Source organism: Corvus kubaryi, unplaced genomic scaffold (assembly GCF_017639235.1).
Source record: "Corvus kubaryi isolate FWS band 111438036 unplaced genomic scaffold, C.kubaryi_AGA036_p1.0 138, whole genome shotgun sequence".
NCBI classification, from domain to species: Eukaryota; Metazoa; Chordata; class Aves; order Passeriformes; family Corvidae; genus Corvus; species Corvus kubaryi.
Genome location: NW_024580672.1, coordinates 5,553,439 through 5,572,938, shown reverse-complemented (window position 1 = coordinate 5,572,938; position 19,500 = coordinate 5,553,439). Strand labels below are relative to the sequence as shown.

The 19,500-nt window shown below is 42.4% G+C and overlaps 1 protein-coding gene across 4 annotated transcripts in view; it reads left to right on the top strand.

Annotated features, from left to right (window-relative positions):
* Positions 1-12,330, top strand: part of MARCHF8 (membrane associated ring-CH-type finger 8) — a 90,678-nt gene extending 78,348 nt beyond the window's left edge. For all 4 annotated transcript variants that reach the window (XM_042018807.1, XM_042018806.1, XM_042018809.1 and 1 more), the window contains 3 exons: positions 985-1,165; positions 4,888-5,035; positions 7,424-12,330. In XM_042018807.1, the coding sequence (XP_041874741.1) occupies positions 985-1,165; positions 4,888-5,035; positions 7,424-7,728 (634 nt within the window). In that variant the 3' untranslated portion in view covers positions 7,729-12,330. The remainder of the gene's footprint in view (positions 1-984; positions 1,166-4,887; positions 5,036-7,423) is intronic.
* The last annotated feature ends 7,170 nt before the right edge of the window (positions 12,331-19,500 follow it).

Sequence of the window (19,500 nt, the reverse complement as noted above, 5' to 3'; positions counted from 1 at the left end):
ATTTCCACTTGCCAGCTATCAGCAAGGTCACAAGAGGCAAGATGCTACACATCAGTAAGAGATTTCAGTAATAGGGATGGCAGCAGGCCAGAATGTACTTCACATATGCTTAGGAACTTGTATTCATTCCCTGAGCTCCTCACCATCCCCCTTTCAATTCATGACCTCTTTCACATAGTTAGAAGGACTTCACAATGCTTTATGCTACCCAAGGGTTGTGTGTAAATTGAATCTGGAAATCAGATGTCAGCAGCTGGTAGTAACACTTTATCAGATGTTTTTGCTGTTTGCACAAAGGCTGTGAGGAAAATAGGGAGTTTTGCAGAGCTGATGCTTCCTTAGCAACTCTTGCTAAGTAAGAGTTGGAGAAGCAAAACCATTTAGGGTAAGTGTGTTTTGGGGTTCAGATTCAGTGCTGTAGTTTTGCATTGTGAATCTATCTCTTAGCAACTTGCATTGGAATTAATCACTTGTGCAAAATCCAGGCTGTCTAAATTAGTTGTTTGTGATCCTGGGGTGGACTGTTCCACCATTGGTTTAGGAATTTTGTTTTATCTTCTATTTCAGACCGTAGTACCTGAGTAGCTGTACGTCTCTGTGCATATTTTGTCTTGGCAAATGCTGTCTGATCTGTGTAAATGCTATTTGCAGTTAAGTGCTATTGGTCTGGGTGAAACATTGTCATTCCTTGCTCCGTTTTTTCTTTCAGGTACTGCATTTCTGTCAGGCTCTGTGTGTGTGCCTCATCTGTGAGAAAGCAGCTGTCTAGTTAGCTGTGTCTGTGCTTAGTTATTTTGTGCCTGTGTATGTGCTTGTGCAGCAATGGAGTTGTTTATTGTTAGCTCCTTTGTGGAACACATTCCTTTGATTTATTTGTCTTGGGATCCTCAGTGAACATCCATGTGTGATCACAGATATTACATGGCTCTTCCACATCCTTTCTGCTTCCCCTTCTCCTAATGAGCAGCTTTGCTTCTGATTCAGGATATGTCACTGTGAAGGAGATGATGAGAGCCCTTTGATTACCCCCTGTCACTGTACGGGAAGTCTTCATTTTGTGCACCAGGCCTGCCTGCAGCAATGGATCAAGAGCTCGGATACACGATGCTGTGAACTGTGCAAGTATGAGTTCATCATGGAGACTAAACTGAAGCCTTTGAGAAAGGTAGGCACAGGACCTGCTTCCCCAAGGACATGCTTTATTAAACAGAGATCCACTCTGGAACAGGCTGTGCCCGCGAGCCTGCAGCACTCACCACGTATTTATTAACGTTGTTGTGGCTCCTTAGTTAAGTCTGGTCAGTTTTGTATAGGTACAAAAGGATTTGAATTAACACTTACCCTGGCAAATTCAGCATCACTGGAATCCAGCTCTAATAACAGCAGCTTTCTGTGTGTAAATGTACATACATATGTGTGTATATATATATATGCATGCAGCAATCTGACTATTTTATTTACAGTTAGATTTTAGAGCACAAAACTCTACAGTTATCAACATTTTTTTTAATGTGGACTTTTGTATTACTGTTAGCTGCTTTAGTTTGTGGCTCTAAGATCCACATGGCTTTTAAGCTCTCTTGAAAATATGAGGATTTCACATTAAATTTGCTTAAAATCACACTTCCTGAATGTAATTTAGTTAGAATTTGTAGCTTTTCTTTTCTTTTTAAAGGATCAAACTTATTTATTGAAAATAATACATTTTAAGTAGAAGGTGGTTCCCTGTTAAATGTGTTTTCGTTTTTTTCTTAGGCTGTGAATGACTAGGTTTTAGTACTCTCAGGTTGCTAGAACCTGTATTTTTGTTTTATAGAAAAGTGCCTTTCATAAATCTGTTGACTTAAAGTATAGGTAATGAGACCAGTTTTGTGCTTTTATCCTCGTTTTGTTCTCCCATATCCTCCAAGCTTTCAATTTCAGTTGTCCTTATGTCAGGATTTTGAGATGGAAGTCACTGGTATTCTTAGCACAGACAAATCCTGCCATATCTACCAAAGTGGAAGAGGTCAATAACAATAACCTCAGTCTGGAACTAGAATAAGTGAGAAACATTAAATTCAGTTACAATGAGCCTAAATCATATAGGGTGAGAAGTTTTGACCGCAGCTGTCCCAAAACTGTTATGAGAATTTGTCCAGTTCCTAAAAGTGACTCCTAACAGAAAATAGAGAGATTTCAAATACTTATTTTTAGAGAGATGTACTGTCTGCAAAGTGTATAGCTTAGCATGTCCAGTGGGTAGGATGTCCTTTGCTTATGACTGTGGTGGATCATTGCCTTCTAAAAACTGCAGATTTTGGCTTGGTGGCCCCTTGGCACGGAGTGTGGTTGCCTCTGAGCTGCAGTATTGGTCATCATACACTCTGTTGTCTGCGCAGACAATTCTTTGCACAGTCCAACCATAGGACAGTAAAGAAATTATTGTAGAGAATCCAAAGAAAGAAGAGTTGCTATAGTTGTCAGTTGACTGCTGTTTTTTTTTCTGTGCTCACTCTGCCTGAAGTGGGTGGGAAACATTTTCTGAATATTTGGGCCTTTTAAAAAAAAATGTTGTGCACCTTCAGAAATGAGTCACTCAACATCATTAGTTATATCTGAACAGGTCATCTGTGGGAAGCAAGACAAGTTGCCAGAAGGTAGGGATAGAGCCATAAATAGAAGGAGTTTACCTCTCAAATACATCTAAAGAGTCCTTTTAGAGGTTCAGCTGCAGCAAGAGCATAAAACGCCTCTGCATCTTCAACTCAGCCCTTACAGTGTCCTTTCAATCAGGAGAAAACAGTATGGAACTGGTGAATATGATCAGGATGGGACAAATAATAGGGCTTCTTCTTGTCTGTAGGATAGAAATGGAATTAAACTTCCTTGGCTTCTTAAGGTTGTATTGCAGCATTGGACTGTTCAAACACTAAGTTACTAAGGGAGGAGGGTGAGAACAAAATGTGTCATGGCTCAAATGAAGATGAGGGCAGACAAAAGAGAGATGTTCCATTTTAAAATTTAAATGAAAAAAGATACATTAAATCTAAATTGTCTGCTGATTTTTTTTTTATTTTAACAACACTTGAAAAATCCAGAACTGCTAACTGTTTTAAGTGGGAAATGCCACATTATGTGTTATCAGAATAATGCAGCAGGGACCTACAGATTTGAGCTTCCTCTCTGGGCTAGTGTGCAATTTGCAGAATATTTCCTCTTTTGCTTTGCAGTCATCTCTCTTGAAGAGGTGAGGTGGTGCAAGCTGGTTTGGTGACTCTGGAGCCAGCAGTTCACAGGAGGCATTGTCCAGCAGGGGAGCCCAAGCTGTGGAACAAAAAAGAGAACTATAAATTAATCAAAACACAGGTCCTAATGGCTCTGTAAAAGCATTTGCAAATAGATTTAACATGGTTGCTTTTTGGCAAAATAATTTTATTAACTTACACTTTCTATCAAAAGGCAACACCTTTGAATAGATGCAAAAGCAATTTTCTATTTTAAATACAACGTGCAAAGGAAATGTTTTGTCCAATCTTTTTCTAAAAGGATTTAAAAAATATAGCTTTCTAGTACAACATGAGTCTAGTATTTCATTCCTGGAAGTATTCAATTCTTGTGCCATGATGAGGTTTGGATGCCCACACAACTGGAACTGTGGCTTGGACTGGACAAAGAGATTGTTTGTTGGCAGCACAGAGATGATCACAAAGTCTCTGTCTCATGTTTCAACCATTCTTGTATTTGTGGCAGTGGAAGCAATAATTCATCATAATGGATGATTTCAATCATACCATTCAGGTCATCCTCACCCCCTTCCACATTATGCCTCCTTTTTGAAGTCCTCTTTTTCTACAAATTATTCTAGGAGACATCAAATGCACCTTTTTATGCATGAGATGTTTATGTGTCCCAGCATATATTTTGTGAAAGTGTGAGAAAAGCCCATCATGACTCTCTTCCAGACAGATATGCTAAGGGATGTGTGTCCCACATGCAAAAACTTTCATCATATACATAGGGGAGATTACAGAAAAGAAATTTATAACATAGCTTCTGGGTGTCTCAGGTATGTCTGGAATATTAGAAGCACCTATAATAATTGTCTAGTTTCCTTGTATCTTTCTGAAATTACATTGGCCTGATTTTGTGGTTTTGTTTTGGGCTATATAAGCATTATTGATAGATGCAGGTCTGGGGATTTAGTTTGCTGCATCCTCTTGCTTAGAAAAGCTGTCACCCCAATTGTGTGGTATATTCTTAGGGCATATGTATTTAAGTGCACTTGAAACACTGAAAATAACGTGTGAGTGCCACTGCTGTAAGCGGTATTAAATATATGTAAAGATTGAATGAAACCCCCAGAGGCATGAGGTCAGAGCTGAACAGCCTTGAGCTGAGAGCTCAACAGCTATGGGACTCTGAGAGCTCACCATGAGGTGTCTTTACACACCATGGTCAGCTGAATCATGTGCCAGTTCACCATTGTTTTATTGAATGCCTCCCTGAGCAAGGGTGCGCACTCCCACTCGTGATGCTCAGCTGCAGGCAGCTGTGGGTACCTGCTGTCAAGTGGGGAACACAGGAAGGAGCAGCAGTGCTTGGGCCCCTCTGTGCTGGAGCTGCCCATGTGTGGGTAAGCAGGGTGTGATGACATTGTGCTGAGGGTGGGAGCTGCGCTCGAGTCCCCTCTGGCACCAGGATGGCTCCTGTCACAGCAGGGTGAGCTGCTAGCCATCACACACATGCTGTGGCCACAGCAATGATGCCATTTGACTTTTAAAATCCTTGTTAGGAGGAAACTGGTCTCCTGCCTGGTTTTTGTTTTTATCAATGTTCTCTTTTCATACTCTCTAGTAACTACAATAAACTCCTAATCTTCTACTCTGGTTCTGGGTTTCTTGCCAGTGGGAGAAGCTGCAGATGACAGCCAGTGAGAGGAGGAAGATTATGTGCTCTGTAACATTCCATATCATTGCCATCACCTGCGTTGTGTGGTCTCTGTATGTCCTGATAGACAGGACTGCTGAGGAGATTAAACAGGGACAAACTACCGGTATGTTACTTGCTTATCTTCCCACTTATTCCCTTGGAATAATTATTTATCCTGATTGCAGAAAGCATGTGGAACATAAGTGTGCAGGTAATCTTTATACTTTAACTAGTCAGCTTTGCCCTGGGGTTGGGTTTGTTTAAAAGCACCGTTCTAAAATTACGTAGTTAAATCAATAAGTTTACCAGTGCATTAATCTGTGGGTGCTTTTTAAATCTGTTTCAGGTTAATTTAGTTTGCACTTGTGAAATGCACAGATATGAGAGCTAATCCACTGTAGCCAGACACAAAGTTGCACTGCCTCAGCAAATTTAGGTCTAAATTTGCAGATAAGGATGTAAGCATTTGTTTGCTGCTATGACTACCTTTAAACTGGGCAAAACTGGAACATTTTTAAAAAAGAGAAGAAGTTAAGAGGAACCTAAATTCAAATCTTTGAGGTAAATCAACAGGGTTTTCTTTCCTCCCAGTCATCTGTGGGTGGGTTAGTCATCAGTGAGAGCCATGTTAGGCTGGAAAAACTTTTATGAGTGATTGTGCCTGAAGCAGAAGAAATTCAAGTTGAATATTAGGACTCCAATTTGCATAACTGAGACAGAATGCACTGCAATTCATGTAGTGGCTGCCACCCCAGTGCAATCGGTATCTCAGCTTATTGAATAGTAAGCTTTCTTGAGTATGTCAGCAGTAAACTTACCAATCTGAAATGTGTTTACTCAGGTATGCTGGGCTTCAGATTTGCAGCTGTCACAGAACTGTTCCTCAGGCAGCTGAGCCTGAAGGTGGGGATAGAAGGGATGGAAGCTGTTAGAAGGCTTCCAGAGCACTGCATGCCAGCTAGACATGCAGGTGGAAGATGTTTTGCCGGTGATTGAACAGTGTACTTTGGGGAGGTAGCTGAGCATTAATGAACCTGCAAATCCACAGAGCTGTTACAGTCTCTTCAGAGCAGAATCACTTGAAATTAAAAAGTTATCCTCTCATTTCTCATTTAGGCTGTAGTTGGACTGTTCATGACTTCAGTCAGGAAGCTGCTTTCAATGAAATCTCTTTGTTTCTGTTCCATCCAACCCCATCTTTTCCATGAACAGGGAAAATTATTGGCCTTTCAGTGTAAGGTTTCCATATAATAATGAAAAGGATATGCTTTCAACGATACATCATCTCCAGGTTATTTTAACCAGTAAATATATTAGATGAACATAACTAGGAGGAATGGTGTGAATATTTGGTACATGTTGTAGTGCTTTCTTTGCTCCCTTCCTTTAGATTCTAAATCCAGGGAGTGCTGTAATGAGCTGGGGGATGCGGGGAGTGTGTGTGGATATATATGCATGTCCACACAGGGGCAAGCGTATGCTGTCACTGCCTACAGACAGCATCAGACAGCTCACCTGTGAATCAGAGGGTCAGATATGAATCACAGATGGGATTTCATCAGTAGCAGGGCTGCAGTGCCCTTTGTATTTTGGGACTAACATATTTTCATTCCTCCCATACTACCATGCATTTCCAAAACAACACCACCCTGTATCTTGGTTAAAACTTCGAAGAGTTGGAAAGATACGATTTTATTCTCTGAAAAACCTGATAATGGGTGATTCAGCATAGTTTCATATCCATCTTGTGATGACACTTATTTTAAAGAGGCTGGATGAATACAGGACCTAATGTACAAAATGAAAAGTTTTTAATTTAAAAATGATTGATAGAAATGTAACAAGATCCACTGTCTAAAGGTTCAAGCTAGACAAATTTAGGAAAAGAGATGGTGGTAATTTTTAAGGACAGAGGGTAAGCTTGGAATGCTTCAGCATCTCCAGCACTTGCAGTTTTGTATCAGAGGAGATGCTGTAGTTCAGATACAAGTTACTGGGTGTGATGCAGATAAAATTTTCTCATCTGCATAACAAACATGTCAAGCTATATGGTAACAACCATTCCTTTATGTCTCCACGTCCCGTGTGATCACAGAGTGGAACAGACTTGTTGGGTCACTGAGTTGAGTCTCTGCTATGAAGAGGAAACCATGCCATAGAATCCCTTTCATAATTTGATCCAGTCTTAGTCTAAAAACAGGTGTAAGAGGACTTAAGCACAACTGGTGGTTGCTTTGACTTTGTGATTGTACTGCATCAAGGCTCAGACACAGAAAATCAGTTGTTTTGGTTTTTTCTCTGGTGGGGAAGAATGTGATATGTAAATCAGGTGTGCTTGACTTGAAGGAGGGAAAAAAAAGCCAAACAGGAAAAATGGCAAACTAAGAATAGTTTGCATGACCCAAACTCCGTGACAGTTTCCTTACAGTACGTTTTTGAAAGATCCAATTTAGTCCAGCCGATATTGACCAGGTCCATTTTTTAATTCTTCTTTTTATTTTCTTTCTTCCAGGTATTCTAGAGTGGCCATTTTGGACTAAGCTGGTAGTTGTGGCTATTGGTTTCACTGGAGGACTTCTGTTCATGTATGTACAATGCAAGGTGTACATACAGCTGTGGAAGAGACTTAAAGCTTATAACCGAGTAATATATGTACAAAACTGTCCAGAAACTAGCAAAAAGAATATTTTTGAAAAACCTGCACTAACGGAGCCAAACTTCGAAAGCAAAGAAACGTTTGGGGTTCACCATTCAGACACAAACTCTTCACATTACACCGAGCCAGAAGACTGTGCTGCAGAAATCCTTCATGTCTGATTTCTGGGTGGGAGGGGTGTTTCTGTATGTCCTTGAAGATTTTAATATCATTGTTTACTGCAAACTGCTCTACCTTTTTAAAATCAGCTAACAGCTGAGGGCTGGCGGATAAATTTTTTTACTTTTGTTTTTTGTTGGAATTTTTTTAAATCCCTTAGGCATATCTGTCAATGTCATCATGGCTGCATACCTCTCAACATTTTGTGTCTCATACTGGCTGATCAAAGAGCCACAGGATATTGGGTAGAATGAGCCTTGGGTTTGGTATCAAGCAAGCCGCTAGCGAGCTGTCACCAACTTCATGGAGTCTGTTACTTTAGAAGATGAATCTTAAGTGATTCTGGAGGATGCTTAGAGTGGGGTTGGTTGGTTGGTCGGTTCTTTATGCGTGATGAAGGAGGTTGTCCCAGACAGTGAGGGAAATGAGAGAGTGTCTAATCTACCACTAACACTGCCACTAACATTGTGTTTTAGGCAACAGGTGTAAAATCTTGCTTTACATATTGCGATGAGACTTAAAAAGCATATAGCACTTTTAAAAATCTTTATTTTGTAATATGTATGTCAAATGAGAATGAAACTTGAAAGAATGTCTCATTTTTGAAACATTTCTTCATTCTTTACCCCATCTATTCTTCTGGAACATAAACCTCTTGCCTTACGAAAAAAAAAAAAAAAAATTAAAAAATTCCAGCCTGTGATTTCCAACACATGCCCACATTATCTTACTAAACCAAACACTAAAAAACTCTGCCTCTTTGGGGTTCCTTTGAGGAGCAATTTTCTTCAAAGGATATTGCACTTGTGACTTGTGTATGAGGAGTAGTGGATGTGTACAGTGTTTGTTTTCAGTAGTTTCAGTGCTCTGTTTTGGGGATTGGTTTTGATATTTTTTTTCCCCAACAAGTCAGACCATCACCATACCTGCACATACATACCTGATGTAACTTTCATTCCAAACCATTGGCAAAGGCTTTGTTGCTATATTGATAAAAATGTGAGCTGTTATAGAAAAAAAGGGAACTTAGTCAATACAGCTGAAACTGGTTTTCTTTCTTTAGTGCTGTGTCATGTGTGAATTACCCAAGAATTTGATGTTATCAGAGGAGATGCTGAGATCCAAGTGTAGGAAGTAAATATCACATTAAGTGGATAAATTTAAAAATACCTGCCTGGTTTTAGTCCTGATGTGATGCACTATGTGGTCAGAGAATAGTTTTTGTCTGTGCTTTTGAATTTGGGACTGGCTTTTTAATTAGTCTGCTTTCATGCAAAGAGAGGGACAGTTTTAAAATCTGTTTGCAGACCTTTAGACAGAGTTGCCCAAAGCCTGGGGTGTCTGCAGTTGATTTGTTTGTCCAGTCTGCTTCACTGCACCATTGTCCAGCTTCGAGCCCTCATTCAGCCAAAGCCTCAGTGTGACTGGAGCAGAAATGGAGCCCCACGAAAAGTCAGCACATGAGGCCTCTGCATTTGAAAGCTGACTTTCCCTACCTGAGCCCTATCTAAATCTCTGTAAAATCAATGATGATAATATAGCTGGTTTTAGTAGGAGTTGCCTGGATTTCTCAGGTAAAAGTTTCTGTTTACTTGTTGAGATACTGAACTAAATTCTGAGCTCTAGTTCAAGTTTCACTTACTATTTTTCTAGTACAACTTTGGGTACATTCTTTTCATAGTAAAAGTAGCTGCTTTAAGACTTCTTAAAGTATACCAGTAAGAGATCAGGGATTTTTTCCTTAACATGTAATATTAATTTATTTCTAAATCAATATTTTAATAGGAGGCAGAGAAGGGACTGTGGGAAGAGAACACACATCCCAGTGGTTACTGAGACGTGTTAGAGGAAAAGCACGTGTGCCTCTCACTTCATGCTTGAAGCTTACTGTCTGTGATCTTCATGAACAACATGGTTCCTTGTTCTTGAGACGTGTTAAAATCCAGACCTCTGGGCAGTCCTGGTAAAGCTGCACTGGCATGGGTTTGTGTACTGTATTAGCTGTCAGGATGTCCCGTGCTTAAGTGATACAGGCAGACAAACCCTGCGCACCCTGCTAGTATCAGGGCAGAGTCTTCATGACCATACACATTCAGAGTTTGTTGCCTGTGCCTGCCATAATTTAAAGTGCAATTACTCAAGACCTTTCCTGAACTCTGCTGTGGGTGATCCTTTTCTATTATGAGAACGCAGTTAATACACCGTCTCATTTTATTTTCTATTTTGTTCTGTGAAAGATTCACTAGATAAACTCAGGTGGGTTAAGTATCAGGTCTTGCACACCTTCATGATGTTCTTCTGAAATGCCCAAGTGCACCAGGCCTGCCCATCTGCGAGATGCTCACGTTACAGCTGCAGAATGGACACAATCAGCTGCCAAGCGATGCTGTGCACGTTCTCATCCCATCTGTGGCCGGTAGGTGAAATGAAGATGGACAAGTCCTGGTATGAAACCTGGCTGTTCTCCAGCTCACACCTGAGAGGCTATGGTGTGTGAGCAGTGTTCTGACATTGCCAATACAGCGTACTGTAACTTGCTGGTCCTGCTTCAGTCACTGTTGTACATGATTCTGGGTGAAATACTGCAAAATCTCATTCGGTGTTTCGGAAGCTGCATGTGGAACGTGCCAGGTAGTGTTCAGTGTATTCAGGGTACTGAATGTTTTTGCTGTGCCCCTGAGTATCTTAACTTGTAAAGAAAAATCATCTCCAGCAAAATCACTTGGGGAAAAATATTTGTGAATGAAAATGTTTTAGCCAGTGTTGCTGCTAACAATTCCCTCTCCATTTTCATTCTTCTGAATGAAAATTAAGGCCTATTATTTAAACTCTTACACTGCTTAGGATTGCTCATACCAGGAAAGGCTGCAGAAGAGATCTATTTGTCAGGGGTTTCATTTATGCTGGTCACACTTCTCATGCTGATTCTTGCTTGGTGTTAATGGTGGGTTTCTGGAGATGCAGTTCTCTGCTTCTGCATGGTGCCATCAAATATTGGAGAATGCTGAATGGTGCTTTTTTCTTCTTTGTCCTCAAGAAGATACTGTTGACTTTTTTCAGCTTCCAGCTGTGTGGCACTGATGACATCTCAGGTGAGCTCTGTCCTTTCTGTTCAGATGTCAGTAAGGGGAACAACAATCCCCTATTAGATCAAGCTTTCCAATACTTCCCTCTGGCAGCTTTTGAAATGACTGAAATAGAAGTCTGGTCCTTGTACCTTGGTCAAAGTTAGCTTGGGTTACCCTGGGACTTCCCTGAGACCAGAATTTAAGTAGGAGGGAATGTAGGCTTAATGCCATCTACCACAATCCCTTCCCTAGATTGCCAGAGCCTTTGCTGATGTGTCCAATGCCCCAGATAACTGACGAGACTCCCATTCTATTGACATCACTTCTGTCCAAAAAGACACCATCTGGGCCAAGGAAATTCCCCTGCTATGTCACATTTGATGTATCTGCCAGGTCATGAACATGCATTATGTTAGACAGATGTGTGCTGCAGAAGGTTGATCCCATTTAAGAGCTGATGCGATCTTAAATTCCTATGAATTCTCAGGACTTTTTTCAGCTGTAAGCCTGTATTTTGGGAGCAGGAGTGATGTTTAAAATGTGTTCTGAAGAGATGGCCAGACATCAGGACAGCTTCCTCTGGTCGAATGTCATTGAGATTGGCTTTGCTTCAGCAGGAGGCATTCAATGAAGATTGAATGAGCCTGCGAGGGGTTAGAGAAGTACTGGGCCTCTGTGCTGTACCTGGGAATTCCTGGGAAGCAGTAGTAACTCTGTGCAAGCCAATCCCCTCTACTGATCAGAGCATAAGTCCCACTTGGTGCTGTAAGGAAGGGCGCTGCTTGGCCTGCCACTCTTGAGGAACCTTTGAAGTGATGCCTGGATGTGGCCATGCACAGGAGCTGGTTGCTTCTGCCATCTATGTGGCAGAGTAAGTATCTATTGTGAAGTGGAACCCAGGTCCAAATCTCTCCTAGAGCTGAAGTGTGTTAAGATACAGATTTCTGGTGTGGTCTGCTCTGGAGACTGGCCAGCAATGAAAAGGGGGAGGTCAGTGACTGTGGGTTGGGTCCCTCTCATATCTGAGTGAAACGGGGCAAATACAAAAGCAAGGATATTGCTGGCTGGATTTCCTTAGTGTTGTATTAGATACAGAAAGAAAATTTCTAAGTGGGACCTTTTATTTTGTGATTATTTTTTAGTTTTGAGATATTGCGGTGTCTGTATATTCCAATGAAGTACTGAAAGCACTTGTCTTTGTATAGAAGATAACTGTTTAAAAATTGCAGCTAATCTTGTATTTCGATAAAACATTTGTAGATAGGTAATTGTATAATGTTGAAGAACTTTACACTGGCATGTGTTGTATAGTTTATACAAGACACTTCATACTTCTGCAGAATTTTTTAGTTATTAAATTTCTAGTAACTTAACGTATAGTTTTGTATCCTTTCATGTATGTTTGTTTTCTCAGTATTGCCACTTGCAGAGTTATTTTTAGTTTCTTAAACTGTAATTGGTTATTTGTGTGTGATACACAGGGTTATTGACTGCAGCAATAAAGTGTTTCTATAAAAAACCCCAGAAAATCCCAAACCCATTATAGTATCCATTTTGTTTGAAAAACCATGGAGAGAAAAATTGAGCTCTGCAGTAGTAAAATGATGATCAAAACACAGAATTTGATGGCTCTTCAGTGTAGCAGACCAATGCAGAGTAGCATCCCATGACAATTTGATAATAAAATGATCCATAATGATAAAGGCATTGTAACCATGGGAGTAATTGGGCAACTACTTCAATTCAGGTGCTTTGGCTTCAAATGCAGGAATCATGGGGAGAATTTTCTGGTTTCTGCCATGCAGGAGGTGGGGAGAGAAGATTGCCATGGACCTTAAAATCTGACCTTTGGAATCAACACTGCATGGGGCATCAAATGCTTCATGTCTGGAGTCAGCATTCTCACATGCATCTGTGTAGAGGTGCAGAGCAGAAGATGCTCATTACTATGATTTTCATCTAGGAAGAATATATTACTTTTGTATACAGAAGAGGAAATCTTCAGTTTCATGAGAATACGTTTCTAGAACCAGCAGGTCAAGGAAACTGCCCTGCTGTGAGAGAGCTTGTTACAAAGGCATACACACCAAAGAGCAAAGAAAAGCTTTTCATTTCTGCTTAAGTAGTAATTAGTTTTTAATTTTCTTTTAGGTAAGGAAGGGAAGGAAATCTTAAATCTGCAGCCCTGGAGAGGTGTCTCCCATGCAAAACAAAAGTCTCTGTCCTATATTCCCTTAGTTAAGAAATTCTGGCTGTAGTAAATGAAGCTACTTACATAAAGTTTGGAAACCCAACAAGACCTCTATACAAAAAAACCCTTCTGGAGAGATGGTAGGATAATTTCCAGGGCCTGCTGTTTGACTGGCAGTCTCTGAGATGAAAAGCTGTTAAATGGTTTAAGGAACAGAGCCCGCAAAGCCATCTGGCTGCCAGTTAAAAAGTGTTCCTTGTCTTGGGCTCAGGCATCTCGAGTTAATTATAAATTAACTTACTTCCTCTTGTAAACCTTATTTTCATCTGAAAGAGTATTACTGTCACTGTGTGCATTGTGTCCATCTCTGAGGCAGAGAACAGCATTGGCTCAGCAGCATATGGCACAGCTGTGACTCCAGGAACAGGATTTTTCATCTGGTCCCCAGGAACTGGAGGTATCTGGTGAGTAGTTACTGGTATCTGGCTGGCAGGACCAGCATGACTTGCCCCTTGGAGCAGGGCAGAAGGAGGCAGTTGGGAAGCAGAAGGGGCAGCATTTCACAAGGTCAACAAATGCCCTGTGGAGGCTACAGACCTGTCAAAAGGTGCAGCTCCAGCTGCTGACTCTGAAAACCAAGTCCTCTCTCAAGAGCCAGGCACGTTCCTGCACTGCTGCTCAGCCCCCTGCACTGCTGCAGGAGCTGGACATCTCCCACCCCACTTCCCACAGCCACCCTGTGGACCAGTCTCCTGTCACCAACCCTCCATTTCAGATTTCCCTATCCCCAGTGTGTTACCCATATCATGCTGTGCTTGTCCTTTTCCTTTCAGTCTGCTTGTGCAACCCAAATTTCCTTCCTCTTGCCCGCTTCCTCACTTGCCTCTGGACCAGGCTGGCAGTGAGGGTTGTGCTAGGATGTACCAAATTGCAGGCAATATGTGATTAATAGGAATGACCATGGAAGTACCCAGGAGTGTCACTGCAAATAAAGGTCAATGCCCCCTTGTGATCCCAGTTTTTCCTGTAAATCCTCTAGGCTCCAGTCTGATGCATAGGATGCTCTCTGACCTTTTGGCATTGTGTGGTGTACCACAATACAGCAGAAGTGGAGGATTTTTCACTTCCTTGGGATAGATGTATGACATAAGAAAGTCAGGCAAGAATATCTCAATATAGAACAAGAACTGAACAGAGGAAAACTCAGTTCATCTTGGCTAGATGGAGAAAGGAGGCAGAGGAGGTTTTTTTTAAAAAAAAAAACAGAGCCCTGGACAAGGGAAATGGGGAGCAAATTCAGTGCATTACACAGGGTAGAATAATTGGAAATGTAATACTGCTTAGGCAGGGTCGAGTGATGACAAACTTTAAGAATAATCTTAAAAGTGCATTCTAGGAAAAAGGCAAGAATGGTGTCAGAGGAACTGAAATCTAAAAATAGAGAGTAGACTTTGTTTGAGAGTATTAGGGAGATAAATGAAATTGTCTCAAAGGCTTTAACATCAGAGGAGGGTTTGAAATGACTGAATAAAACACCAGAAGGCTGCACAGAGCAGAAGGGGCGAAGATCACCACTCAGGGTGTGCTCATTAAATCCTGAAGCTTCAAGGAATCAGGCTTGCAATTCCTAACATTTTAAGACTTCACTAAAATAAACCTCCCAGTCATTTTTGCTGGAAGCAGCTTGCTGTGCTGGGTTGTTCTGGTAACTGTCTCAAAGGCCACCTGCAAACAAGGCAGGCCAAGCAGGCTTAGGAGAATTCATCACTGTTAGAGCTGTAGGGTGTGGTGCTGGGACAGCAGGTTCCTTTGTGAAGGGGAAACAGTTATCCTTGTGGTTGGGAGAGAACAGGAAATGTCTTGGGCTGAGGACTTGATCCCAGCTGCAAGAGCACAGCTGTCTTGGAGAGTGTATGTCATACTTCATATCTGCTTTACTCCTGAGCATCCCAAAATAACTCACCAAGTACCACTGTCCCCTTCCTGCAGATAAACTGAGGTCTCTCTAGAGCCCAGCTTGCCACTTACTTTGCTCTCATGTTTACCTTCTTGCTTTTGAAAGTGCTGTCTTAAGAGAACTGATTCTAATAATGGGATTAGCTAAACCAGTATATCCTCATGCCAGCAAGATGATGATTTATTTTATCCCAAAACTGCTTTCAGGACCATGTTACATTCATGGTCACATGTAACCAGTTGATGTACACCAGAGAAATTAGATGTAAATTAAATCAAACCATTCCACTGAGCAGCTTTCTTGCAGCCCTGGACCAAATAAGGCTTTAGTAGAAGTTAGAGGTATTATTTCAAGGATTAATTTGGACCTGCCTGATGTTGCACAAGCCTCTATCAGGACTCTACCTTTGCTGCTTGTGCTTAGGAATTTTGCAGCAGTTTTCAGTCTCTCATTACTATTCTAGTTTTGCAGTTGTCAAATGTGTGCAGCACAAAATGATACCTAAAGAGCAGCCAGTAATGCAGCTGTACTCCTTGTGTTTGTCTTGTCTGTGGCTTATGTGTCCTATGCCTTTGCTCTCCCCTCCTCTTTAGCACTGTTACCTGCGCAGCCTGAAGCAATGGTTTGGGGAGGGGAAACCTTGAGAGCATGCTGCTTTCTCTCTGCCTCCCTCCTCTCCTTAAGTGCCAGAGTTGCACAGCTACATCTGTAGAGGCAGGAGAGGATCTGCACATTTAGGGGGAAGTGATGAGGTCAAGCAGTTCCAGATCCCATGGTTCTCAGGGCTGAGGGAGATGTCCTAACACCATATTAAATGGGATGAAGGATCCAAGGAACATCAGCTCAAAAAGAGGGTAGGAAGTTCATGGGGATAGAGAGACTCTCAGCCTCTCTCAACCTGGATGGTCCCTTGCAGAAAAGGTATTAAGATACCATATTAAGTGTTGATAGAGCAGCCCTGCTGGGGGCTGTGAGAGATTCAACTGGTGCCAGAATTGCCACTGCCTGGATGGCAGAGCAAGGGCATTGTGCTGAGCTTTGCAACTCTAGAGTCCATTTCTGGGCACTGAGGTGGGACAGAGGCAGTTCTATGAACATGGAGGGTTTTTTCTCCCCATTCTGGTGGAGTAATATGCAATTAGCACCCAGATGTTCTCGGCTATTCGGCTCATGCCCCTTAGGTTATTTATGTAGCTTGGAAATTTCTGTAGGCTCTGCTGCTCCCCTCTGCCATTTGTTAATTGCCTATTGTATCATTCCTCCCTACTCCCAGTCCTTACTGACAGATTTCAGGAGGGCCATCTGCCCACCCCAACTGCCTGTAACCTCAGGAGGGCTGTAAGATATGTGACATCTTCACAGAACAACCTTGTTTTTCACTAGCACTGCGTGAAGGTAAAGAGGGACAGCAGCTGACTTCTGCTGTGAGTTTCCATGGAGTAAATCTGAGGTATGTTTGGGCAAAGGGGAGCTGTGAGTCAGAAGCAGCAAAATCTCTGGCAGAGTAGATGTGCCCTTTGCAAGCAGCTATCCTGCCCTGCACTAACCCTCGGCCAGACCAGGAACAGCAGCTGCTCATGTTTTAAGGGCCCGGTTTCCCAGCTGCCTGCATGTGGCTGAACAGATCCTGCTGCCTAGTGAACCCTTCTCCAAGAGAGGAGCGAGGTGTTTGTGCACAGCTGGGGCAGGGAACTGTTCCTGCCTCCCCAGGGAAGGGGTTTGGGGCAGGTAAGCCCAGGCTGGTGCTGACAGTACAGTATGGGTCTCCTCATGAGTGAAGTAATGTAGTCTCTGGATAAAATGGTTGGGTTTGGTTTTTGTGTATCCTGCATTTTGTCTGGCAGGATTTTGACAAAGGATTTGAAATGATGCCAGAAATAAATATCAATAAACTTTTGAATGTGGGCCTCATGATAAAAGCTAGAAGTGACAAAAGAACAGACTTAAAAAGAGACATAGCTGTGAAAAGGCTGGTGAGATGTAACAAATGCATTCCTACAAATTTCCTGTACAGGACTATATCTAGTATTTTTTGATGAGTTTGTAAGAGGAGTTGTAACACTACTGGGAGACTCCCAGTCACATCTTTCTAAAGAAGAGACTCAAACCGTGTGAGAACAGAACTCATCACTCAGGAATGGAATTGGGTTCAAATGCTGCATTGGAGCTGAAATGCAAAGAAACATGGAAACCCACTGATCCAGATTTGAACACCATTTTGTTCCATATTTGCAGTGAAAATGGAGGTGCCTAGAAAGTGACCTTAGGTATGACTAATCTGTTTCTGAAACACTTGATATATTAAAAGAGTTTCAGATATCTTTAAATGAAGGCTGTGAACCTAAATTTAGAAATTTTAGGACTGACAGCTCTTGTGCAAAAATGAAACGGAAGTGTGAGTTCTTTGAAATCTTACTTAAAGGGAAGAGGAAAGCAAGGAAGAGCTTACTGAGTTCATGGAGCACTTCTATGTGGTAACATTGTCCATAGAAGTGATCACAGTGCAGTAACAAGGATCCCTTGCTGCTTAAATGTCAGGAGGAGAAGTCAGATCTCCAGACTGGGATTCTGCAGCTACCTCGGTGTGCAGTGCAACAGTTGGCCATTTTGCACTTCTGGGTGTTATTTAAAAAGTAGCAGCAGAGTAGAAATTAATGCTGAGTACTTCTGAATCTTTTCTATGTCTATGTATAAAAGCATGTCCTGAATGTGGGAGAGCCTTGAAATCTTAAGTCACAATACAGAAAATGCTTGAGTTTCTACTTGACCTGAAGAGATGTAGGAGATCTTCCCTAACTCTTCTGGGTGAGCATAGCCAAGTATCTTCATGCCTCTGCAAAAGAAGAACAGAATCCTTTCAAGGGCAGCACAGGCTGTCCCTGTTGTCCCCATTGTTGTGTGGCCACAACATAAATAACTTAAAACATAAGACGGGCCACAGCATGTCTTGGGAAGCTGAAGCAGAGAATCCATAAGCGTATCCCGTGGTGTTGCTCAGCAGTCCAAGAGGCACAAGGCACTTTGCAACTGGACTTGGCAGAACAGAAACAGGCACAGCCAGCAACAAGTTCCAACTGTTGGCTGTAATTGCTCACTTCCTCTGTATTTGAAAGTTGCTGCCTCACCTGTGGGCAGAGTGCCTCATACTGAAAGTGCTACCAAAGTATAATTCAATTACTTACCATCATGCACTAATTAAACCAGCACAGTACCTCAGCTCTAACTGTATACCGAGTAAAGCACTCCTGAGGTGGTTTTAATTTCACTTGTTACGTATCACTAGAGATTCACAAGAGCTAGAGACCAGCTAGGCCAAGTGCCTGACAGCAAGGATATGAGGAGCTGGATTTGATCACAGAACACTGATGAAAGGACACTGAGATGTGCAAAAGCCCAGCCTGGCTCCTCTCAGCACAGTATCCTGCAACTGCTGCTGGCAGCAGCATGGAGGAAGATTATCAGTGAGATAACGAGGGTGGCAGCATGTAGTATTTGTTTGCTTGATGAAATACTAGAGAACAGTATTAGTGGTCTTGATGTCGAAGTGCCAAGTGTGCGGTATCGCTGCTATGGGGTAAGTTGAAGTCTGGAGGAAGCACAGACAGCTCTTCTGTTCATAATGTCAGCATCTTAATGATAGCAGGTGCTTGGTGTACGCAGGGTGGGGAGTGTGAAATGGGATGTTTAGAGGGCTTTCTGCAAATGGGGAGTTGGTTGTGTGTGTGCAGTTCTGACGTGCAGATATGCTGGCATTTGGTGTTGCGCACGGTAATGCAAAGACAGCAGGGTGTTTCAAAAGCTTAGCAGAATACAGGGAAAAAAGCATGGGCAGGTACAGGGGTCAAGCTCTGAGGAAAGCATGGGCTGTACACAGATTTGCACATCTGGTGTATATAATGAGAGTGCAGTATGGTGTGAGTCACCATCCCTAGAAATGTTCAAAAAACATGTGGGTATGGCACTTAAGGACATGGTCTGGTGATGAATTTGAGTGAACTTGATCTTAAAGGTCTTTTCCAACCTTAATGATTCTGTGGTGCTATGATAGAATGATTAACTTTGGATGATGAAGCAAGTGGGATATATGCAGTGTGTAGTGTGTTGTGTCAGTGTAGTGTGAGTGTAAGGAGCACACAGAAGAGCACATATGCCTGCACACTGGGGTGGTTGGGGGTGAGGTTACAGAATGCGGAGCAGTTTAAGGTGAAATCCTGTAAGCGTAGAGGTGGTGAGGCACACGGGGCTGTGCCGAGGTGGGCTGTGCCTGGCAGCATCAGGAATACTGTGCGGAGCAGTGTGCTGCAAAGCCGAGAGCTCTGGAAGCTGTGTTGAGTTGTGAACCTGTGGAATGTAGTCAAGAGGAAAGTACAGTGTGGAGGCCTGTGTGTAAAGCGTGCTGGTGTGGAGCTGGTGCACAGCGGGAGGGCAGGTGCACGGAGAGGGCTGAGTGCAGGGTGCGGGGCAGCTTTGCCAGACAGGGGCACGGGGCAGGGTTGGAATTCAGGGTGAGAGGCTGCTGTGCCAGGACAGGGGCACGGGGCAGGGTTAGAATTCAGGG